Source organism: Nomia melanderi, chromosome 9 (genome assembly GCF_051020985.1).
Source record: "Nomia melanderi isolate GNS246 chromosome 9, iyNomMela1, whole genome shotgun sequence".
Taxonomy (NCBI): domain Eukaryota; kingdom Metazoa; phylum Arthropoda; class Insecta; order Hymenoptera; family Halictidae; genus Nomia; species Nomia melanderi.
The window spans coordinates 15,274,353-15,300,627 of NC_135007.1; the positions used below are offsets into that span (position 1 = coordinate 15,274,353).

The following is a 26,275-nucleotide window of genomic DNA, read 5'->3' on the forward strand; positions in this document are numbered from 1 at the left end:
TCTTGGCAGGAAAAGAGGGTGGCACGGTAATATCGTTCAGCGCGCGCGGGCGCGCGCGGTTCTCGTGTTACCCCCGTGGACATGCATTGTTCTCGCCCTTCGGGGCCCGGGCATTGTGCCACGGCGGAGCCGAGGTTGCTGGGGTCGCGCACCGGCGGGTGCAGGGTGCATATGCGCTGATAGCTCGTAATGCCATCTCTAATTCCATGCAAGAGCCGATTTGATTTCGGCATTAAGATAAAGCGACTCCCTCTTCTATTCCCTTGCGCCCCGGCGTTCCCGCCCCCGCTGCCGAATCATCCTCCCGCTAACCACCGTAGTTTCTATACCGATCACTTTCGGAACTCGGAATAATACGGGGGATGAATCCGAAGTTGAAACGCGATATCGATGGACTGCAATAACTGCGTTAGCGTACAACCCCATCGGGACCGCCGCTGCTCCGGCTGTTCGCGATACATACGGCTCGATGGGAGCTGCAGATAAACCTGGGGTTTACGATGCTGGAGAGGAAAGAAATGAGAGGACTCGAGGATTGCGAGCGGCGGGACAGTTGGAGAGTAACGTAGGGGTGGTTACGTTGAAACAGGGTGGTCGAGGTGAAAACAGGAAACGGTTAGTAGACATCTATGTGAAGTTTTGTGAGAAACATTGCATTTTTGAAGATTGTGGATGGTGGGATTATTGGAGGATAATATAGGGGATGGCTACGTTGGAAAGGGGTGAAAATGGGAATCGGTTGATAGTCATTTATGTGAAGTTTTAAGAGAAACATCGAATTTTTGAGGATTATAGATGATGTGATAGTTGGAGGATAATATAGATGGCTACGTTGAAGCAGGGTGGTCGAGGTGAAAACAGGAAAGGCAGTAGAAACCTATGTGTTTCCTGAAACAGAAACATCGAATAGGAAACTCAGCTTCGGTGTTCACCGATTTATTGTGTAATGCAACTGACAAGATAACTGCGGTTTTAGTGGACGAGTAAGATTGATTCCGGCGTTCCTCGCCGCGAGTGGGGGAAGGTGGTTGACCGCGAGAAAGTAGGAATGGAATAGATGCGTCTGCTAAGAAAGGGATGAAAGAATAAGCTAGAACGAAGGAAAGTTCTACACTGCAGTTGTCCCACAAAAACAGTCTCTCTTATGAAACCAATCGAATTCTACTATTCGTAGAGTGGAATCTACTTCGCTTCGTCGGCTAACAAGCAATGAATATTTAATCAGTCGTACAATAAAATTCGTGTAACAATACCTCGTGTGTCTCTAAATCTTTTGACAACGTCGAGAGTACCAGCCGCCAGGCATCGACTCTCTCAATTATATTCAAATCATCGCCTTTCTCGTCCCACGTTTGCGATTCAAACGCATCCCCCGGTAAAAAAGGAGCCAATCACCGGCGATCCCGCCGACAGATCCAACGACCGATCACGAAGGATGACGAAGCGTTCGGCTAATGCTGCTCGATCGCGTGCCTCGGGAGGGCGCGAAAATCCCGCGTGCGCGCGATTCGAGATCCTCTCTTCCGCTCCAGCTGCCGCGGCGACACGGCCCCGTGGAATGCCATTCAGCCGAGAGCCGCTCGCGCGATCAACCGCAAACGAAACTCGCGAGGATCGTTCCCCCGGTGCCTCCACGATCGAACGCCTCTTCCCCCCGGCGCGGTTCCGTTTCTCATCGACTGGTTCTTCGCGCTCGATCTTCGTCACTTGTACTGCACCGCCATACACGCAGCGATAACATCGAATCATGGGACTCTAGACATTCCAGGAAAACCGAACGACGATGTCTCCAGAAATCATGACGTTTATCAGCGTTCAACATAGTACACTTCGTGCAACTTGGAGCATCCCTTATTGTGCAAGCAAAATTTGTTTCACAATTTCTCGTAATCATCTAACCCTTTGACTACATTGGACTTTGAGAATCAGTCGTACAATACGGTAGGAACTCAGTCGCGTGAACAGCAGAATTCTTCAAACAATATTTTCAGAGGTCTACAGTATCATAAGAGTAATATTTGCAAGCTCCTCTAGACACCTACAGTACCACATAGAAATGTAGGATTTCCTGCTAGCTCTAACGAATCGTTATCTCTCCATCGCAAAAATCAAGCTTTTCAAACGCCTACAGTACCATAAGAGTAATATTTGCAAGCTCTAGACGCCTACAGTATCACAAGCGCGTTTCTTAAACACCAACAATATCCAACAAATGAATAAATGATTCAACAGCAATCAACAGAAGGAGGAAGAGAAGACGAACGAACCGTTCGAAACTGTTGCCTATCTCTCTATCGTAGAAATCAAGCTATAACATAGGCATTTCTATAACATCAGCGTCGAATGTAGCTTTTAAGCTGCAATAGAACAAGGAAGACAGAAAAGGGAGGAAGGAGGAAGAGGTGAACGAACCGTTCGAAACAGTTGCTGTCATTCCTCGACTCTCCGCTGCGAGAGGTAACGGATCCAGAGGACAGGCAGAGACCGGCGGCGGATTCTTAGAGCGACGGTCGCCTCGACATCGTTATTGGCGATGTGGTAGCCCGGGGTGTGTCGGCGTGGCTGCGACCGCAGAGGTATCGGAGTGTGGCATGGCACGGGTCAACCGCAAACCGACAACGTCCACGCGCTCTCTCCGCTCTGTCCGTCTCCCTCCCACCCTCGCCGCTGTGTGTACTCGCTGTCCGCGCGTTCTGCGGCTCCTTCGATGGAGGATCGAGGCCGCGCACCCGCACAATGCACGCGCGCGGCACCGACTATGTCACCGTAACCCGAATACTGTCCGCAAATAGCGGGCAGGCCTCGAAAATCAAAGGCTCACAGAGGAATAAGACAGAGACGGGATCAGCGTTGTCCTAATTGCATTACGCGGCCAATATGGCAGACACGGAGGACGGTTTCCGGTGGCGGAACAGAGGACATACCGCCATTAACCGTCTCCGTGTCCGTGACCCTTCTAGATAGTAGTCTCATTCTTTCAGTGTCTTGATTGATTAGCGATTAATCGAGTATTCGATGTTTGGGACACTTCGTGATGTTGCGCAGTTTTTAATCTACGTGTTTCTATTCTTGGGATATTCTATAATCACAGTAGTGACAGGTAATTCGTTTGCACTGGACACTAGAAATATTTTAACCCTTTTCACTCCAGAGGTGACTCTTACTCACCACCTGATTTCACACTGTAAAACTATAAAATTTGATATTTAATATTACACCTTACATAACGCATCAGTTTGAGAAATATTGAAATAAAATAGCTTCGTTCTTCAATGTACGTATAATTTCTCTTCGAGTTAGTCTCACAAAATATCGTTTCTCATCAGAAAGTGTTAAAATATTTCCAGTGAGAAACTTCGGAGTGCAAAGGGTTAACATTTCCTGATGAGATAAGATCGATATTTTGTGAAACTAAGTCGACGCGTACATTGAGGAACAAAGCTATTTTATTTCAATATTTCTCAAAATGTCGCATTATAGGAAATATAGTATTAAATTTTATAGTTTTACTGTATGAAATCAAGTCACCTCTCGAGTGCAACGGGTTAATAGTGTCAGCTCGTTTGTAAGATCGAACTGAGTTTTCTGTTCCGTGCTTGGAAATGGAAAAATATGGAAATCACGCTGTTCGATGTTTATCAATGTACAGGTAGGAAAACGTTAATATCGTTCCCGTCGTTTTCCCAGCAAAATGCAGCGCCGTCACGCCGCTCGATGCCTTTCGACGCCGTTTTCGCGAAGGCAGTTCGAAACTCGGGCAGTTTATCCGCGAAGAAGTTCGATAATCGTCCGAGATCCGCGTGTACGCGAGCGAACCGGTTCCCCATCGCGAAATTCGCCGGTTTGGGGCGAGCACGGCGGCCAGGCGGAAACGTCTGGGCAGGTGCAACCCGGTAATTGCAAACGTTTGATATTTAATTATAATTTCGGCGTGGTGGGGGCTCGTCCACGGGACCGGGGAGTCCACGGTTCCGATGGGATCTCGAGATCCTACTCGGAAACGAAATAATTCCCTAATTATTCTTCCCGCGGCGCTGAGTTACGGCCTCCGCTTAATTGCGTTATTATTAGGTCGCCGGCCGACCGTTTGACGCCGCCCCGTTTTTCTTTTAATCAGCCTTTCGAACGGCGCGTCCCGCTTTCCTAGCCGGCGAGTATCCTTCCTCGTTTCGGGACAATCCCACCCCCGCGCCTTTAGCATTCTAATTAATTGAGCTGCGCCGGGACGTTGTTCGTGGGCGGGGCCTACGCGTTGACATCGTGTCGCTGCTGTTCCGCCGAAGGAGCCCGCGGGACTGATTAAATTCATTTCCGTGATTCCGGAGGAATTACGTTGATCACGGCCCTTTTATCTTCGGCAGTCTCCCGTAGAGTAGAATTGTTGCTTCCGACGTTCGCTTCTTCTTCTAGCTGCCACTGCCTTGATCTTCAACTTCTAGCTGCCACAAGCTTCAACTTTTAATGTAATCACTAAAACCGAAGCCAATCTCAATTACCAACTCTACCAAATTCCAGAATACTCGTTTCAACGATTCCCAAGTTCAACTTCCAAGAGAATCAATCAAAGTAAACTTACAATAAGAAACAACGACCGTACCTAAACTATCTCACACAATCCACCCAAGGATACAAGAAACCAGGAGAAAAAATTCAAGCTTCCCAGCGAAACCAGCGGGCAGATCTAAAGGGGATGATTCCCATCCAGCTCTTAAGTCACCTCCCGGTGCCGGCGAGGGGATGCCCGCGGCAGCAGTATCCAGCTCGCGCGAGGAATTCCTTGTTTTTAACGACTCAATAACAAGCCTGGAAAACGAGGGAAGGGCAGAGGGAGAGAGAGAGTCAGGGGCAGGGGCCCGCGAGAATGACGAAGGGTTCGCGGCCCGTTCCCGACAGGACACGCTTGAAGCCCCGGGGTCGTAAGTCGGCGTGAGTTTATGCATTCGCGGCGGTTATACCCCCGCCACGGGTCCACGCCGCGGCGCGGCCGCTTATTATTTCGATCGGACGTGTGTGGCTGCGACGCGCGCTCGTAAAAGCCCCCGGACTAGGCCGTGGCGGCGTGTCAGGGATGGGCGGGGAGGGCGGGCGGCAGGGGAGGACCGTCCGGGCCCCGGGTTGAATCGCGAGTAAAAGAAACTGCGCGCGAAAAGAGGAGAACGCGACGCAACGCCGTACGGCGGCATTATTATTTATTCCGTCGTAAGTCGTAAAAGGGCCGGGGTGCGGATTTATCGTAGAAATATTGAAATGAGAGACACTGCTTTCGGCGTTGCCACCACCCCGCCACGCCCCACCCCATCGCGGCCCGTTCGACGTCGTTCACCGACAAAAAGAGCCTGACCACCGCCGACGCTTTACGAGTCGATATATTTTATTCCGACCGAGCTGCGATACGCCGTCTCACCCCTTCTGCCACCCCCTTGCTCCGTTCGGCCGCCTTCGGGTCGCGGGAGAAACGTCCGAAAGCGTGCCTTCAGATTTGAGCTGAGCAACTGTACGCGTCGCGTTCAGGATTGTGTTCTGTGTGGAACTTAATGTTTGAATGGGTTTCGATCGTCTTGGTGGAGACACTGGGAGCTGGGTCAAAGTTGATCGCGTTGAGAATTGTGTTCTATATGGAACTTGATATTTGAACGCGTTTCAAGTTGAGCAACTGAACTTGGTTATCTGTACACTGAATCATTCGAATTCTCAAGTAATACTTCAGAATTTTTTTAATCGTAGAATTGAAAGAATCTTCATTTAACATTGCACTTAGATACTAATTAAATTGAATAATATTTTTAAACCTCTCAGTACATCCAACGAAGTACACGAAAACACTCCATTCCCGAAATTGTAGGAATACCTAGTAGTCAAATCGTAGGAATACCTAGTAGAATAATCGTACAATTGAAAGAATCTCTCTGGAATCTTCATTTAACATTACACTTAGATACCAATTAAATAGAATATTTTTAATTCACAGTACATCCAACGAAGTACACGAAAACACTCCATTCCCGAAGCTATACGAACACCAAGCGGAGAACGAGGTTTCCCCGGTCGCTCGCCTTTGACTTACCCATTACCGAGTGCGAGGAAGAACTTGAGTCCACGAATCAAAGTTTCGCGATCGGGCTTCCTCGCACGCCGCCACCATCTCCTCCCGCCTCTCTCCGATTCTGTTCCTGCCCGTTGGATAATCCGCGGTCCAAATTGGCAGGATTACTCGTTCCGAAGACTGGGCCACGTCCTCGAGATTGCCGGGATTACGCGGCTGTAACGCGCGCGGAGCGTGGCTCCGCGTTCCGCCGGGTTACACGCCCGCGCAAATACAAGCATTATCGGGTATTATCGCGGGCTGCGTATCACTGGCTGCCGTGAACGAGGAATGTCAGCGTGCCTGCTCCATTGGCACGCGCGACTCAGGAAATCCCGACGATTGTCGAGCGAAATGGATTTAACCAGTTAGCTGTTCCTCGCGAGTACACTCGTCGCGAAGAAGCGAAAAGATGTTATGATCGTACTCGTAACAGCTGTAACCTACTTCTCGCGTCGCATTCTACGTGTATACTTTCCAACGAGGTAGATACAGAGGAAATGCCCTCATTGTAGATCGTGTCTTTGATGCAACTGTTTCGTATAATTTTCAGATATTCAGAACACGGTGAATAAAGCAAACGAAAGGTTTTGCATGTATATCTTTGATATTTTTATATATACTTCAAGCGACAAATTAATCTAAATGTGAATATCATGGAAATGGTAATGGAGCGTCGTATAGTAGCATTCAAAAGTTCCCAGATGGTTTTTAGAATTAAATCCACGTCACATCGATGCTATACATTAACACTAGGTTAACGGAACGCGTCAAATTGACGCATATTGGATTTTAGAAATAATATTTTGTAAATGTTTACGCCGATGTTGATTTATGCCAATTACCTACTATCAAATTTCCAGTTTCCACGATCTAAATAAACGACCATCTCTTTTAGGAATAATAGAATGAAGTGTGCGATAAATGCCCATAAACCTAGTGTTAAATTATTATTATAATAGGAAACAAGCATTACCTTTCCCCAAACACTCCTAACATAGACCGTAATATGTTAGATTGTTCATTTCGAACGAAATACGTATAAAGAACAGATGGTGTTGATTCTACAGTACTTTCAATATGTTCCTTTGCAACAAAAACTTCTCAAAGCCTTCATCGTCTAAAACTTCCAAAAACGATCCGGGAACTTTTGAACGCTGTATGCGGCGCAAACGCGTTAAGCTTCTTCATAGAATCTCTTTCTTCCGAGTTCGGCCTGTTTCATCCCCTCGCAGGGGTTGGTTCACAAGTCGCGACGAGGCTAGACGACGAGAGGGCCGGCGAAATTGAAACTGGCGCGCGAACAGCCTCGGAAAAGAACACAACGCCGAGCGGAGCGTCGACCGCCTCGAGACATCTGCCCCGCGCGCGCGCTTACACGCCTCGTACCCCGGATTAATCGCGCATCTGCGCGCCTCCTCGTCTTCGTGTTGTTCGCCGCCGATCGACCGGCGCGATTACCCCTTCGCGAATAAGGAACGACCGAGCTCTTGCCACTTTGTCGCGAGGTGTGTCGCTACTCTGTCGTTAAACATTGAACATTGTGTATCGGAGTTTATTGGGAGGATCTCTTGATAGAGGATTTATTTCGTATTAATTATAGACTGGAATTCCCGAGTAGTTTATCTTGTTATTTTATTTCCTGTTTTTGTAGGAGCGTGGTGGAGTCATTTGGAGCATTAACCCTTCGTACTGGATAGTTTACTGAAGAAATATTAACCCTTTGCACTCGAAAGGTGTCTCTCAGTCACCACTTGATTTGATACAGCAACACGATGAAGTTGAATATTCAGTATTTTAAATTAAAATTATATTTTGCAGTGTGAAGTATTTAAATAAAATAGCTTTGTTGCTGAATTTTTCTGTGAATTATCGTTAAATTAGCTTCAAACAATGTCGTCTATATCTCATCAGAAAATGTCCAAATATTTCTACTGAGAAACTTCCGAGTAAAGGGTTAACACTAGAACTACCGTACCTTAAAAGCATTGGATACTTGAAATAATTTTGGAAATGAATAGTTTCACTTGAGCACTATGATGAGTATCCAAAGAAACTGAAAATAATCTATTGTTACAATTTTTATAGAGATTACGTATCAATCGTATTAAATGCTCGGTAGTTCTAGTGATAACACTAGATAGAATGACATGATAGAAGATACGTAATTTAAGAGAAAAAGTTATCGTTCCTATATTTCGTATGTTTATGGATTATAGAGTTATAGAATATATTTATAGAACACAAATATTACTCGATTACTTTGAATTACACCTAGATATTATTCTTCTGTTATCAATGATGATATTCTAGGATAAACGTAGATATAGAATATGCATAGAATTTTTTTCTTTTTCAATAATTATCACTGACGAAGTTCTATCGATCACAGTTAGAAAACAAATCATAGTAAGTTAAAATTTCCAATGCAATTTCTTATCTATCGTCTCACGTAAATCGATTTTTCACCCTTTCTCCCATTGTTACGATACAAAGCGACAATCTCTTTCCCATTCGCTCGTTACTGTCTTCACACCATCCTCTTATTCTAACAAGCGTCACTCGTCGATATGACACCAGCCCGTCCTATTCCCTTGTCACAGGACTCGTCCATAGATTTACGACGACTTCTCCCGAGGAATAAGGAGAGGCTAATAAGCGTAGCCCCGAGACATAAATAAGTAAGCCACGCTGAAATCGTAATGCTCCCCCCGACGGGGCATCGAAATTAAAATTAGCCTCGGAAGACGCCGGCCGCCGCGGCGCGTAAGGGGAACCGGAAGGAGGAAAACGCCGGGGGAGCTCCGCCCCCGGAACGAATATTATGCAAAGCCGCGAGCAATAAAAATAACGTATTGCGACCGAGAGGAGCATAAGTTTTAATCCAATATTACTAAGATAAGTCCGCGTATCCCCGGGAAAAAGATTTCTTTTGTGTAACGCACCCCAGCTTTACATCGTGGTTATTAGAAAATGCTCTCTCCCGATGTCGAAACGGGGGAGCCGTTCCTTCGTCTTCTTTCTCCTCGTTTCTCTCTCTTTCTCTCTTTCTCTCTCGTACGGTATCTTTATCGGCCACGTTCTCCGTCCAGATCTTCCCGTTCCGTCCCGCCGACAGTGACGCGTAAAGATCGCGTGATTCCGCGGAAGGAAGATCGGTTACGCGCCTTAACGAGGGTGGATGCTTGGGGGATACTCGCCCGAGTTTTTGCTCGCGATGCCTCCTCCCGGCGGCATCAACCGTTGCGATTCGCAGATAGAGCGGATGCTCATGCAAATACGTGATTTTAAATGCTAATACCGGCAAAGAAACTTTGTAATTGTAAACGCTAATTTGTGGGTAACGCATTTCACTATTTCGACCGGTAATTTGTAGGAAAAGATAATTCATAATTTCGAGCACTAATTTGTAAGGCGCGCCGCGAATTTAAATCCCTAATTTGCAGTGAACGGATACCTCGTAATTTCCAGCGGCAATTTATGGAAAGGAAGCGCCATAATTTTAAACACTAATTTGTACGGAACCAGCCACTCCGCTACTTTAAATACTAATTCCCGCCGAGGTGGCGAGGAATTTTATTTTCTGCACCAGAGGGTTGGTCTTTTAATCGCACACTTATACTCTCACGCTTCGCGTCTACTCTATCAAACTCGACGTCGATCGTCGATCCGTCCGAGACGCGAATCGAGTTCGTTCCGCTCCCCTGTTTCCTACCATTCCCATCCCCTAAATATCAATCGGAGTCTCTCGAGCCACAAATTCGGCATTCCAATCTTCAAACGTTTCGAATCGGTGATCCTAAAGCCGCCATCGAGGAGAGATCCCGGATATTTTTATTATGCCGACCCCATAAACGACGGAGTCCGGCTGATGTCAGCCAGAAGCTCGCCTCGGAGGGAGGTGTTCGCGGATCGTGTCGGATTCTTTGTTTCCCGGCGCGGGGACGAGCGTGAAGAGGAATAACACGGCGAGGGTGGTCCGCGCCCCAGCGCGTTCTTTTCCGCTCCGGCCGCGAAATCGGACAAATCCAATCTGACTGGCGGGATTGCCGCGATCCGCACGCTTAGGGTGAACGGAGGCGGCGGCGGCGGAGAGAAGGAATAACAAAGGGAAAGAGAGAAACCGTGCGAGCCCTCGTAAAAATTTATAATTTGGAAAAGTGCCGGCAGTCGAGTTTATAAAGCGAGAAATCGAAAGGCGCCGATCTCCGGTGGACGCGCGGGCAGGGGAGGGCGCAAGAGGGTGGCGGACGGCGACGGCGACGATAACGTCGAAAGACTTTTGACGAAAATTGAAGTCGTTGTTATGACGGGAATTGCGCGCGACGACGCTTTACGGCCGGGGACGTTCCCGTCGACGCTCCCAGCTTTTGGAAAAAGAATCCTGCGACGCCTGGGGTGGCTCAGCCGTCGTTCCGGCTGTGCGATTGCACGGTGTGATTTTTGGATCGGATTCTTCGGGAATGGTGTTTCGTTGAATTAGGTTTCGTGTGTTTGAGCGTTGGGTAATTGATTGTGTGAAATGGGATTTTGTGTTTTGTCGCTTGGGAAGTGTTTAATATTAAAATTATCAGAGGGGTAGAATGACCCCTGATGTCTTCTTTTTGCAATTATTAGAAAGGTAACAGATTTTTCTCTGAGAAATTATTAAAGAAATTCATTTAGCACTACGCAAATTGAATTATAAATCAATTAAAGTTTGAACAGATGCACTCTTGGAGTTTCTATAGAAATTTTCAAAAGTCAATTGAAGTGCTCGGTAGGTTTAGTAATTATCTTTTATCGAGGGGGATGTCGAATTAGAATTGATGTTGATCTAGGATTTCATCGATTGTCTGCAATGTTGTTTTTGAATTATTTTTTAATGAACATCGATTGGAGGTATCGAAGTAATTACTTCGTATTGAGAGGAATATTAAATTAGAATTAATATAGAATTTGGTGATGTTCTAGAATTCTTTCGTCGATTTTCTGTAATATTATTTTTAAATCGTTACTTAAATTATATCGTTGCAGTTAGATTATAACAAAGACGTATTGTCATCGTTATCGGAATAATTGCATTATATATAATCTTTTTTTCTTGAATTTTTTTGTAACTCGTTAGCAGGATAATTCAATAATGACTCTAAGAAACAAGATCTGAAAGTACTTATTCTAGAGAAACGATCCATTTCCTCTAAATTTGATTAAGCCATCGCCACGAGGAAAATTCACTGAGAAAAACGCTGATGGCGAGAAAAAGGGGTAGTCCGATGAAAACAGGAACACAAGGGGTAACGATTACGACGGGCAGAAATATCCCGGCAAAGAGACGTAAAGGCGAAACTGACAATTAGAAGCCGCGCCACGGAACGCTCGTATTATTCGTTATATCGTTTTACGACTGCGCGCGTCCGCGCGGCGCGTTAAGCGGTTTATAGGCTTTTTTTTAATTGCCCCGGGGTGCGACCGCGTTACAAGTGGACCGAGCCGGACCGGCCGGGCAGCGTCCACGCGGAAAATCTGTATCATTTCGCCGGGTCGCGTGGGGTCACGCGCGAGCCTCGAGCGTTGCATCGTTACGGTTCGATTCGACGCCTGTGTCGACGGATTCCTATAAACATATACATTCGAGTTGGTTTTGGTACAATTTCCAGGCTGTTAAAGTTCATGCTTGATGACTCATGCTTCGAAGTTACAAGAATTCAAGCTTGAGTCCTTGAACTTTGAAGATTTAAAAGTTCAAGCTTGAGTCCTCAAGCTTCAATGCTCCAAAAGTTTAATTTTTAGGCACTAAGTTTCCAAAAGTTCAATCTTTAGGCCCTAAGTTTCCAAAAGTTCAATCTTTAGGCCTTAAGTTTCGAAGCTCCAAAAATTCAAGCTTGAGTCCTCGAACTTTGAAGCTTCAAAAGTTGAATCTTTAGTCCTCATGCTTCAAAGCTCCAAAAGTTTAAGCTTGAGTGCTCGAACTTTGAAGTTTCAAAAGTTCAATCTTTAAGCCTTAAGTTTCCAAAAGTTCAATCTTTAGACCCTAAGTTTCGAAGCTCCAAAAATTTAAGCTTAAGTGCTCGAACTTTGAAGCTTCAAAAGTTGAATCTTCAGTCCTCAAGCTTCAAAGCTCCAAAAGTTCAATCTTCCGTCCTCAAGTTTCGAAAACTTCAAGCTTCAGTCCTCAAGCTTCAAATCTCCAAATCTTGAGTCCTCAATCTCCAGAGACTCCAACTTCACAGAGCTATACCTCTGAAACTCAGCCTTTAATCTTAAATCTCAAAGCTTCACGAAACCCGTCTTCTATGCTAAACCGACTCATAAAATTCACGCTTTATGCTCGCTTTGTTTCTGGCAGTGATCGATCGTTTCGTTTGCATACGCGCTCAGCCAACGTAACCGCAGCCTAAATCCGAATGCGCGCGGGAGGACGTTCGAAAAAATGCTTTCCGCGCGGCCTTGTCACGCCGCCGCGGTTAAGGAGAACGGTGGCGTGAACAAGTGGCAAGCGGAATTTCGCGTTGCAACCGGGATACGCGCGGCGCGCCGCTTCTGGCACGGTTTCGCCGACAACTGTAATTACACGCGCGGACACGACACGTTCGACGCCGATTCACGCGGCTTGCGCGGTACGGAATCGCCCGATGTTTATTTTCTTACGACCGTGGATACTTCTATGACCCGGCGTGCGCTGAAAGAAACTTTCCGCTCGATTTTACTGCCGTGGATTCGTGTAAACGCGATTCTTGAATCACGCGAATTTGCAGTGAAATATTGTGACAGGTTGCGTTGGAATTCTACTTGTTGCTGTTCGACATAATCGAATGCAGTAGAATTTGCTTATACTGGTGAACTAGAAAATAATTGGACACTTTGTTCCTTGGAAAATAAACTTTGAATGAGATTAGGGTTAGTAGAATTTTGCAAAGAATTTTTCATAGGATCGAAATAGAATTATGTGATTGGATATCAGTAAAAGGGAATATTAGGAGTTTGGAGCATTACATATCGAAATTGTTTTATATATATTAGAACACAATTTAACACTAGAACTACCGTACCAGTCAAAACTGGTTTCGATTGTTTTGTTTCGCAATGATTGATATAAAAGCATTGAATATTCGAAGTGATCTTGAAAATAAATAGCTTCCGAAGATAATCTATTGTTACAATTTTTATATGGATTACGTATCAATCATTAAATCTTCGGTAGTTCTAGTGTTAATAAAGACATCTCTGGAAAATTAAAATTCAGTTCCAGATAAAGACGAATGCGAACATCTATATGAACGGATTAATTCCATTTCCCGTGAACGTCTTCAGCAAAATTCCCGTATCCGTCAGCAACACGTAATCAGCTTCCAACTTTGTCGCCGGTTGGTTTCCCGGCGGCCCAAGAATTCCCGCGTTTTCGGCATCTTGTTTGAACGGCGCAGAACGGTAGCAGGATACGCGATAACAGAGCCCGGCGTCGTAATTCAAAGATATCGCGTTTGTTTAACGCGAAACAGTGGCTCCATTGTCGACGCGGGTCTCGAGGATCGTTTCACTATGCGACCCAAGAATTCCAACAACTCCACACGTTGCTCTGATACCGAAAATCCGGAAGCCGACGTATTCTGCCCGGTGCGGCCAACCCTCCGCAGTGGAAGCTTTGCCTTCTAAAGTCGAATGCACATATGCAGTTCGCGGGGAAATGTAGTATGATATCGCTAACACGTTCACTGCCGCGAGAATTTATAGCGTGTCGTGTAGTAACACTTATTCTTTTATAACAAACGCGATAGATATTGGACATCATTAATAATTTGGTATCACAGTCATATTATCTAGCTAATGTCTTCGACATCAATTTTCTTATTGTGATGAATCTCAGTCGTCAGTGACCATAGTCAACGTAACATACATGCAAAATGTAACTTAACACTAAATACCAGATAAATCGACATTTCGAAATTCCTGTATAGAAATTCCAAAAGTTCAATCCTCCGTTCTCAAATTTCCAGAAGTTCAATCTTTGGGTCTTAACTTTCCAATCTCCAAATGTTCAAACTTGAGTCCTCAAGCTTCAAAGCTCCAAAAATTCAAATTTGAATCCTCAAACCTTGAAGCTCCAAAAGTTCAATCTTCAGTCCTCAATCGACACCAAGCGTACGAGAACACGCCTCCACCCATCGAAAACAATTGCAGCGATGTTCTCCGCAAACCGTTCGGCCTAAACACGGTCGATCGCGACAAATGCTGCAGCAAGCGCACGTCAGAGAGCATTTAATCCGGAATGCCGAATAAGAGAGAGAGAGCAGCGGCGCGATTCGACGCGACACGGGCAGCCCCGGAGCGATAGATTCGGCCAGTGCGCGAAAACGGGGTTGCAACCCTCCGCACGAAGTGCACACCCTATCCCTCGCCGGCCCATTAATAATATACCCATATTGGACACAATTCACCTTGAAATTAACCGGCAGCCGATTGGTAAGCCCGGGCAAATTGACTTCGAAATTGTCAATTTATGGTCGTTCGGCTACCTCGCCCCCGACCCCCTCGCGGACGGATTATTATTATTTCTTTCCATTGCTGTGAATTTCATCTCTCCACTATTACCTTCCTTTAGCTTCGAGAAAACAGCTCTCTGTACAAAAGTACAGTTAGATGACGCGACGTCTAGAAGATACTAGAAGTATCTCATAACTTCGACTGCTTACACGTAACTAATCAACGAGTAAACTAACCAAAAATATCAGAAACTAGGGAACAAAATCAGAAAATTCTCCGAGAAAGATGAATCTCCGATCTGCTCATAAAGTGAACTTCAAGCTGCAAATATCAAGAATATCCAAAACATCACAAGCCGACTCTCTCGCTAGTAATTTTAACCCTTTGCACTCGGAAGTTTTTCACTAAAAATATCTTAACATTTTCTGACGAGGTGAAAACGATATTTTGTGAAACTCGCGAAGAAATCATAACGTACATTGAAGGACAAAGCTATTATATTTCAATATTTCTCAAACTGACGCGTTACATAAGGTAAAATATTAAGGTATAATATTTTATTTCAATATTTCTCAAACTGACGCGTTATATAAGGTACAGTATTAAATATATAAGCTATAATATTAAGGTATAAGATTTTATTTCAATATTTCTCAAATTGACGCGTTACACAAGGTATAATCATAATAAAAATTAAACATCAAATTTTATAGTTCTACAGTGCGAAATCAGGTGGTGAGAGTAATCTCGATTACAAAGGGTTAAAACTCCTAATTCCGAATCAATTTCCTCACTACCCCATCAATCCTCCGTATCCCTCAAGAATGGCGAAAGAGATCCAAGATGGTTCATTTAGACTCATCTGGTAGCTTTATAAAAGCGTCCAATCATGTATATCCTCCGCTCTTCCTTTTTCTCTCGCCTAACGCGCGATCTTGTCTCGCCTCTCGCCTCGGCGGCGGGGTAACACCGGAACACCGAACGTGCGTTTACCGTCGTGCTGCTCGTAACGTTTCTCGCCGGGAATCCGAAAAGAGTGGCGGAGCTGGTGATCCAGTGTGGAAGTTGTTTCTTTTCCGGCGCAGCGGTCCTTAGACCGTCCCCCCCGTAAGAATGGGTCTGCAATTCTTCCATAATTCCGCCACGATGTATCGGGGCAGCGTCCCCTCCCCCCTCCGCGCGTCGTTTTTCGTGGCAGCCCCGACGGACGTTGGCCGACGCAACGATCATTAAGGCGGGGAATGATCGAATCGAGGCATAGCACCTGGCTCGGCGATCATCGGGAATCCCACACGCGATACGGCGCGCAACGCTCCGCTGCGACCGATCCGATCGATCGATTTCGATTCCCTCGTGTATCGTTTTCCCCCGATCGATCTAGACCGGACGATCGAATCGTCGTCGATACGTAATCGGCGTTTCTCGTGTGGCTGCCATCGCGATTCGTCGCTCGATTATAGCATAAGAGTACGATATCGTTCGGATTCGGTAGGAATCGGCAGTAAACATACATTCCGAGCGAAGAGAGTATTTCTCCGATGAAACGTGGAATTAAGGGTTGCGATATTACTACTTCTGATTATCGTTAATTACCGGAGTCTCTATCTGGTTCGTTGCGTATCAACTCGGTTACGAAATCCAATTCTTTCGTTGAAAGCGGTGTCCGTGTTACGACCCAATTACAAAGATCGCAAATAGCTAATCGAGAGATATCGAGGAACAATCCGAAGGAAACGAGTAGCTCGACGAAGGTTGGCCCATCGATGGAAAACCTCTCTCTCTCTCTCTCTCTCTCTCTCTCTCGCAACCTCCCGCAAAAAGCGCAACACTTTTCAATCTTCGCCCGTTCACATCGCGCGAAATTCCAGAACAAATTACACCGACGTAAATTACGAAATAACGCCCGCTGACGTACCAACGAATCGCGCGAGCGTACGATTGAAAGTAAAAGCCGGGACGGTTGTCAATTAACGATCGTATTTCGATCGGCTAGGAAATCCGACGTTGCGCGCACACACGCTCGAATAGGAAAGCCCCGTGCAGATCGGTCGCGCCGTTTACCGTTCGTATATAAATCGCGGCCGGTGTCCAGCTCGAAGCGTAATAAAAGTTTTTGCGGCAACTAAGTAATAATTCCAGCGTTCCACTCGGCTGCCGGCGGCCCGATGTGTTTCGCGTACGATCGGGACACGCGTATGAATTCGAGCGATTCGTTCGAGCCTAACGCAATCTCGCGATTAAGCTCTCTCTCTTTCTATTTTCTGGTATCTCTCCCTCTCGCCGCGGAAGTTTTCGCGTTTTCGAGTGGTTCCCGTTGTCGTGCGCGTGCTCGAGATTCCTCGGCCGATATCCGTTCCGCGCGCGACGCAAAAAGGAAAGAGGGAAAGGGAGGAAAGCCGGCGCCGCGAAACGATCGGCGATCGTCGCGTTAGAACACGGGCCCGACAGGCAGCGGCTCGATTAATTCTGTCGAGCCGAGACGAAATCTGGTAGCTGTGGGGCCGCGCCGTTGCCGCAACTCCGCGATTACCGGCGATCTCTCGATCTCTTGGCCAACGATCGTACCCCGCGCTCGCTTTATCGGCCGCCGGACGCGGTTTCGCAACCGGCTTTCTCGATATCCGTGCGATTTTCCCCCGGAGAATTCGATCCGCCGTCGTCGGCCGCGTTCCGCGTGCTCCGGGAGTTTTGTTTCGATACCGAGATTTATCGTCGAGAGCTTTTTCGACGGACTTTCGGGCGTTCTCCAGGAAATCGCCGCGCTTAATTGATCGAGCGCAACGATAGAAGATTGCAAGACATCGCGCTCGCGGGAACTTTCTCGGCGATTTTTGCGTCGGAGACTGTCCGCCGTGGTATTCTGAATTTCACGTGGATATCGATTGTTAATTGTCCGATTATCTGGAATTTACGAGTTGGGAGAAACGCGATATCTCAGTCCTTTCTCTCGCGATTTTTCGAGCTCCGTTATCTACGTTCCCCGTCAACGTCCACGATATTTATACGATCGAGTATCAGTTAGTAATAATTAATATTCACGAAAGACCTCCGATGAAAGCGGAATTCCTTTTCTCTCCAACGAACTGTGACTCGAAGGATCGGCTTAATAATCACGAGAGGAACTCCGAGATAACGCGTCAACAAAGTTGCTCGAACGTTTTTCCATCGCGAGTCCGCGTCGGAGGCGCATCATCGCGCGTCGGTCGATATCCGATCTGCACGCTCCATCAGCGCGGGATCCCGCTCGAGATTCCCGGCGAAGGAATTACTCCAGGATCCTGACACCTCGTCGAGGAGCGGGTCGCGGCGCAGCCACCCGGGCGCGCGCTAGATCGGCCGATCGCGGCAGGAAAAGGGGCCGCCGCGCGAGCTTTTCTTATTTCGCCGGCGGAGACGCCGGTACGCAAACAAGTACGTATTATGCGGGTCTAAGCGTTCCGTGAGTGCGTTCTTGTTTTCGGTGTAACCCGAAGCTAAGCGGTTTAAGAGATCAACGCCGTATAAACCGGCCGTCTGAGAATCGTCTGGAGATCTCGTGCGTGAGAGTCCGACGGTGGAACGAGAGAGAGAGAGGGAGGGAGAGAGAGAGGTTGGTGAGCTTCGGGAACATCGAGATGGAACGAGAAACGGGCGAAGTCGAAGGAAGAGAGGACAGAGTCGAACGGAGAAAAAGGAGTTCGAGGAGAGACGGAGAGAGGAGGCGAGCTAGGCGAAGAGAGGAATAGCGACGAGGATGGACGAGGGGAAAAGTGCAAGAGAAATGAGGAAGGAAGAGTGACAGGAGGGAGGGAAAGCGAAAGGGAGAGGAAAGTGCAGGAAGAAACGAGAGAGATGGAAGTATAGAGAGGAGAGGAAAAGATGGAAGTGAAGAAATAGCGACAGGAAGATCAAGAGAGAGGAAAATAGCAAGAGATCGAACAGAGAAAGCTGAAGAAAGGAAGAAACGAGGACAAAGATGAAACATTGAGTGGAAAGAGGAAGAGGGAAGAGGATGATGACAGAGCCGAAGAAAGAGAGGAAATCAGCAAAGAGATCGAACAGAGAAAGCTGAAGAAAGGAAGAAACGAGGACAAAGATGAAACATTGAGTGGAAAGAGTAAGAGACGAGTAAGAGGAAGAGGGAAGAGGATGATGACAGAGGCGAAGAAAGAAGGGAAACTGCGAAAGGGAGGAACGAGGACAGAGATGAAAACAGAGATTGAGAAGGGAAGATGGCGAGGGTCGAGAGTGGGAGGGCGCCAGGAGAACAAGATCGAGAGACCGATGGATCGAGCGGGCAGGGACCGTAGGGGGGCGAGGGGGCGAGAGTTAAACGTAGGACGAGGAAGAAGATTCTCTCTCCGGGAACGACGAGGCGAAGCGAGAGAAGCCAGCCCAGAAAGACGGGATGAAAAATTAGATTTACAAATCTGTCCTGACTACTATGAGATTGCTCGCTTACCGGGGGCCAGAGATGCTCAACCGGGACCGATCCGACTGGCGCCTGGATATAAATATCGAGCACACGTTCTCTGACCCGCGGTGCCCGTTCCCTGCGCGTCACGGTTTTCCATCGTGACGCCGCTCTTATTTTGTCCGACTGTTATGGACCGCGACCGCGTGCTCTCCGGATTCCGCCGCGATACGCGAGAGGAGCCGTCGATGGGTTTACTCTGGAAAGATCGAGGGTGAGATTACCTGGTCTCAAACGTTAAATGTGTATTGTTCGTTTCCGGAATGACGCACGAGTATTATTCTCGACTGATTACGATATGGAATGTTTGTATTTGGAAGAAGTGATTGATTTAACTCTTAACACTCCAGGTTGTTAATCTATCAGCAACTAATTTTTATAGTACTCCCAGCGAAAATGAATGCTATAACATTTCTTCGATCTATTTTCCTTAGTACAAAATTTGGATGTGTGGAGAATCTAATAATTTTGTAGTTTCTTTAAGATTCATTAAAATATTTATATATTTAGTTGAGTAACAAGAGGTCAGTGTGTGGTTTTCTCTTCTTCTATTAATTAAGCAATTGATAATTTAGCTGAAGGTTTCGTATACTTCGGAGAACCTCCGTCTAAGGGTTAAGCTTGACACGAGAGTAGATAGATGAATCTTCGCAAAATAGAGTACATATATTACTAATCCAATTAATATAAATTACAGGTGTACTTCCACATTTAACACAAACTTGAACACGAGTGATAGTCTCTATATATTCTAAGCAACTAGTAGACAGTTCTATCTTTGAACTCGATTCACCCGGATATCGCGATTTTCGCATCCGGACCGATGGACGTCGGTTCCCCGGCGATTTCGGCTCGATTTCGATCTAGCTGTAAGAATTTCGGCGCAGTACCGTTGGTACTCGGCTCGACGCGCGCGCAAGAGGACCATAAAGTCCTCGTGACGATAACTTATGCAAATGCGCAGGCTATTTGGCGCGTTTTGTCGTCCCACGCGCACCTTTATCTTCCCCTCTATTAGGTTTATCGCGGCACCGTCACTACGTATTAGCCGGTATCTCCGGCAACTCGTGGCACTTTCGCTCGTGCTCGCACGCTCGCGCTCGCTAATCGTGGATTTTCGCTGCCTCCGTGCGAGCCGGCCGAGAACCAGTTCTCGAAACGCGCTCGTTCCCCGCATAGACTAATTGACGCCCCTAGCGACTGGAACTCGGTCATCGAGTTCTCTCCCGCAGCCTTCGGCCTGAGCGCCGGGAGGCCCGGCCCTCCGCAGCATCTCCGAATCCAACTGTCTCGGGAAAGACCGCTCTCGCTCTGTCGCGTTCGGCGATCATTCTAACCCTTTCAACAGTGCCCGAATCACTGCTCAACCCAACGATCATTTCTATCAATATTCAATGTTAACTCGATCTTCTTCCGATAAAATTACTTTCATGTGATCTTTCTTGGAAATCTAATTGGAAATACATATATCTCTCTAACGAACGTACGAACACATGATTATTTCAAATCGCGAACATTCAGAATAAATTCAATAAATTCAATAAATTCAATAAAGTCAATAAATTCAATAAATTCAGTAATATTGACAGTCAACAACAGCAAACTCCGCGCGGTTCGAGTCTCCTCGACTCTCCGAGCCCGCGATCCTCCATGTTTCGTTAAGGACTTTCGTTAAAGAGCCATATTATTAATTTCATTTGCATACGCTTAAAGACTGATGGACGCGCTCAAGATACATCCCATCCGTCGCGTTCGTCGATCATTCTAACCCTTTCAACAGTGCCCGGAATCAACCGAACAATCCTTTCTATCGATACTCGGTGTTAATTCGATCTTCTTCCGATTAAATTACTTTCATGCGATCTATCTCCCGTGAACTGGAAATACATATACTTCTCTAACGAACGTACGAAGACATGATTATTTCAAATCATTCACAATAAATTCAATAAATTCAGTAATACTGTCAACAACAGCAAATTCCGCGCTGCGAGTCTTCGACTCTCCGAGCCCGCGATCCTCCGTGTTTCGTTAAGGACTTTCGTTAAAGAGCCGTATTATTAATTTCATTTGCATACGCTTAAAGACTGACGGACGCGCTCAAGATACATCCCACCCGTCGCGATGGCCGTGCTTTAAGAGGGCAGTCAGGGTGGCCGAACGAAATACGCGACTTCCACGTTGTAATTACAGTCGGGCGGCAGACGTATTCGTGAATATTCAGAGCACTCTCCTCGGCGGCCTCTTTCTCGGCCGCTTTCAAAATTACCGCCGATAGATCGGGACGGTTCGTTTCGGATCGATCAATCATCGCCGGACGGGGATCGGCCCGGCGAACGATCCCGCGGCGTCGGGTTCTAGCGGAACTTACGACGAGCGCGTCGTAACGACGCGGATCGGGGTAAGACGTTACCTCGATGACAGGTGTCTCTAACCACAGTAACTCTCTACCACTGTACAGCTCCAGGCCAGGAAGACCACCGAAGAGGGCATCAGTGGGCCTGAGCTTAGCGGCCAGCCACCTGGCAGCGACGACCGGCCACCACCCCCAGCACTCGCTCAAGAAGCACAGAATGGACAACGGGGACTACTATGAGAACGGGCACTTAGGTGAGCAGACTCTTCCCTTTTCTTTCGACGGTTCAACCGTCCTATATCGATCCGTGACCCCTTTGAAACTTCCGTTCACACGTCGGAACGAGACGTTTTCGTATAGCTGTACGCTGCGTTTTGTGTTGCATCTCTTACAAATCGTCGATAGTAAAATATTACGCGAGCTTAGTGAAAGCGAATAGTACGACGAGGGGTTAATACTGTTATATATTCAGCTTGATGAATACTAAGTTGCACGCAAACAGTCTAATTACCAAACCACCGAAACATCGGTGCACTGTTTCTTTGTCTCTATTATTTTATTCGATGTAGTTCGACAGAGTCTGCCTTCGTATTCACATCGATTACGGACACCGACGAGACCGTTCCCAGAATTTACACGAAAAATTCCGAAATAATGAATTTGATTGGCCGGCGTTCGCAGCGTTAAGAGCGTGTCACCCGTTGTCTCCGGATCGATCCGAGCGAGCGACCGGTCGCGCCGTTCAGCGGCTCTTACGATTCCGGTTACGAGCCTGCGAACGACTTTTCGACCATTCGCGGGACCCGTGTTTTCTCTCTCGCCCCGTTCCTTCGTATTTTATACCCGCGGCCCGGGGACGGCGCGCCGCGCACCGGCCCGCAGCTTTTATGGAAATGGCACGGATTTTGACGACAGTGTTGCGCCATGTAGCACGGTTATTTAAGCAGCCGTAACGATGCTGCGCGATCACTCCGCGGATACCGGGGATTAGGGATTATGGACTCTCGGGGAGGAGGCCGCGGAACGGTCCCCGGGAACATGGCGCGGCGGGGACCCGGTGGGAATCGGGGACCCCGGAATGCAACTGGGAATATGTTTATTGGACGCGAGATTCGCGCTTGGAACGGCCCTTCGCGATGGGATTCCTCTGACGAGTATATCGAACAATATCGCGCGGTTTCAGCGGTCGAATTGTTTATCGGGATCCCGGGTGAAAGTTCGCGGGATGGGAGTTTGCGACACGGCAGTTTGCGAGATAAAAGTTTGCGAAGCACCCGGTAGCGAGATACAAGTTTGCAAGATACGAAGTTCGGGGGGATATAAAGATTCCCCGGGAAGGGGATATTTGAGATTTCACTCGCGAATCGGTTGGATTCGTTTAATATTGATGATGTATGCGAGAACTTTCACTGCTGTGATGTACAGATCTGATATTTAATTTAATATTGGTTCATGATTTTTTGATTTTCTTAGCTGAATCTTAAGGATAAGGACGTTAACTCTTACAGCAATCTCATTCGCAAATTTATTAAACTTAATATATAATATATATGAGACTCACGTGCAGATTCTCTTTAGATCAATTCAATTCAATCGTTTCGATTCGAAACTCTCCGACGTCCTTATTCTAAATCCAAATGATAAAGACCTCAGTTAGCAATCTCTAACGAGTCAGATTCAACATTCTATTTTATTGCAACCTTTAACAATTTTTTCTATATTTCTTCGTAGTATCACAATTGTACCATTTAAAGGTAACACTCCAATGACTCCCAAATATTCTCGAATGAATAAATAGAGCGTCATATTAATCTCTAATCGAATGAACTAACATCAACGTGGACCTCAAAGTCAGGAACCAAGAGCACTCCGGACCGCAAAGGGCTAACATCGCCCCGAAATCGATGGAAGCCGTAACCAAGGAAAGATCGCAGCGTTGATCATGAAAAGCGGGGAAAGACGGGGCCGTATCGCATTGGAGTGGTCTACTCGTCCGCGGAGTGTGTGCTCGCGTAGCCCTGGTACCAGGGGCACGCACTTGATTACTGCCATCCGTATACGCGCCGGGCCTCGGTGACCCCACCGATCAATTAATTAGGGGAATCAAACACACTTGGAGTGAGCAAATTAACTGCAACTGCACCGTCGTGTTGCGGCCTGGCGGTGGCGGTTGCCGATACCAGAATATCCTAGCCCGAACGGACAGTCTCCGCATCGTTTCCGTTCACCATCCCCTGTTCCTTCGTCCTCGTCCTCCTCCGACTCGCCGAAAGACGCTCGTAAGAGCGCCGACCGCGGTCCGAGCGCGGAGATTTTTACCGGGGGAAACGGCCGAACGGCGGCGGATCGCGGCGCGCGAAATCGACTGAGCAAATAATCGCGAATACGCCGGGGCCCGTTCAATTTTACGAGCAAATACGCTCGACGGTGCAACGTTAATGAATTAATACCGCGCGCGCGGACGAGCGCGGCCGGTTTCAGGACCGGCGCCGCGCCGCGCAGCGCCGAGCCGAGGTAAACGTTGAAACGGCGGCCAATTAATTACGAGCTCGCGGTAATTGTATAATTGTTTTACGATTCCGGGTTCCCCTTTACCGGGTACGATTGATCGCCGTTGCGCGAGCGCTCCTGGTTATCGAGTTCTTGCGTTCGATTGCCGATCGCTGCGAGGTCTCGCGAAGACGGGGTGGTTTTTGTCGTTGGACGGGTGGGTTTGTCGATGGAGTATTCTGATTTGCATGGAAAATTTAAGATCGATCTGTTTGTGGAACGTAGAACAAGGAGTTTGTAGCTCTGAAGAATTTTCGGAGTTGGAGAATATCGTGAGAAATTAGTTATCTTTAGATAGGTTCTTCCATTCGTTGCTATAACGAGTAACATCCCTGCAGATTCAATTTTTGCAATCTAAATAACATTAAACGTACCAATCGAATAATCGATGTTAAACTCTAAGTAAACATTCTCAGTTTCCCAACGTTCCATATTCTTTATCTGTTTCCACCAAGGAAACCTCACCTAACACGTTCACCTTTATTTTCCAACTAGTCACTCGCCGGTTCCGCTAGAAACACGTATACGCAAAGTGCCGGTGCATTCATCGTCGAGCCGATCCGAGGGAAAAGAGAAAAAAGCACATCCTACGCGGCGAGGGGACGAAAACAGAGGAAAAGATCGGGGGAGGGAGAGAGAGGGCCGCTCTCGCGCGCGGGATTTTTTTCAATTTGGACCGGTAGGCGAGCGGCACTTGCCATAACGCAATTAATAAACTCAACGAGCGAGATCCGATCCCGATAGCGGCGGCGTAACATCCATTCGGGACGTAGCCGTGGCACAATGGCCGGCACAATGGCCGTGTGTACCGGCGCGCGGGCGCGCGCGGGCGTGCAGATGCCCGATACGCATCTATGTTGTCTCTACGAAATTAAAACCGATGAGAAAAATAAATAGCCTGCGGGCGGAGCGAGAGGAACGACGTCCAAGGGGGTGCAAAAAGGCCGGGGGACGCGGAGGAGGGCTCGACTTGGCGTGTGCGAGTCGCGTGCGGCCGTTTCCTCGCGTCTTTTTCCTGCCGGCTTACGTCCGCTCGGCCCACGTCGATCGTTTTCCGATGAAAACTATATTCCGCGCGCCACGAACTAGCCGGCCGGCCTACGGTAATAAACTAATGACTATCGGCTAACGTCGGAGTCGCTCGCGTTCCGTTGCCGCGTCCTCCTCTGCCGGGCGGACCCCGCCCCCGTAATTATTTAATGCATCGATTACCGAAATAGCATTAATCAAATTGGCCGGCCGCAATTTATATTATATGACCTAATGCATAGCGAATCGTACATTAATGCGCAAACTAAGTCAATTATCCAGGTATCCGCGTTTACGCGCGACACACGGGGGTTGAGCGACGGCTCCGCTTCACGGCCGGTTTTCTATTTAGGGGCGAGCCAAGTCTTTTAATGATCCGTGAATCACCACCGCGAGCGAGCCGGTGAAATGTTTGATGGGGGATTTTCTGTTTTGAGAGTTGCTTCTGGATGAATCGCTTGTTTGAGCATCGATGAATTAGAATGTTTGTATGGAGTGTTTTATTTAGGATGCGGAATCTAGAATTTTGAATGTTTCGAGTATCAGTGTGACACTTTGGTCGGAGAGTTGTTTAGAGGAATTTTTAATGATACGTTGATCTCGTTTGTGTATCAGTGAACTGTTTGGAATATTTATTTCGAGAAGAATGTTCAGTTCGGAAGCGAGATAAGTTTGTTACGTTCACTGCCATGAGATGTTTAGGCGTTCTATACAATACTCCTTATTATTTTATAACAATGACGAATAACCCATTCACTAGCATAAAATGTGTGATTTCATTTGTACTTTCAATTTATTTTATATTACGAGACATTTCAAATACAATCAAGATTGTACCAAACTGGCAATCTCTTGCTACGAGTATATGACTGGCAGTGAATGGTTTAACGATGATTTAGGGTGATTGTGTCGTTTGAGTATCGATGAAGAATCAGATCTTCATGGTTTTTCATAGTGAAACGCGATAGAGAACGACCGTCTGTATGCAACGCGATAGAGGGTGGCGGAAGGGTGAGACAGGCGTCCACCGAGTGGGTGGCGAGGGGCGGTTTGCCCGGTCGCGGCTGCAACGACGCTGTACCGGCGAGCGAATGCTCATAAAAGCATTGATTAACTGTTGCCGGTCGTAGGTCAGCCAACGCGGCTGGCTCGTGTACCAATAAAACCCGGTTAATAGGGGGCCGACATCGCTCCGGTATCGCGCCATCGACCGATCCCGAGGCCTCTCTTCCTGCCGTGACAATTTTCACGCTCTTGTTCGGCTGGCGATCGCCTCTGATCATCGATCGGTTAAATATATTAAAATACAACTAAAAATTCCCGCCGATATTGGATTATTTTC

At 47.2% G+C, this 26,275-nt stretch overlaps 2 protein-coding genes across 4 annotated transcripts in view; one reads left to right on the plus strand and one right to left on the minus strand.

Annotated features, from left to right (window-relative positions):
- Window positions 1–26,275, plus strand: part of dac (dachshund family transcription factor) — a 281,299-nt gene that overhangs the window by 82,114 nt on the left and 172,910 nt on the right. For 2 of the 3 annotated variants that reach the window (XM_031989688.2, XM_031989690.2), the window contains one exon: window positions 21,460–21,608. In XM_031989688.2, the coding sequence (XP_031845548.1) occupies window positions 21,460–21,608 (149 nt within the window). The remainder of the gene's footprint in view (window positions 1–21,459; window positions 21,609–26,275) is intronic. The other variant, XM_031989689.2, reaches the window with a different exon arrangement.
- LOC116432589 (uncharacterized) overlaps window positions 1–26,275 on the minus strand; it is a 316,706-nt gene that overhangs the window by 22,313 nt on the left and 268,118 nt on the right. The gene's annotated exons all lie outside the window — the stretch shown is intronic.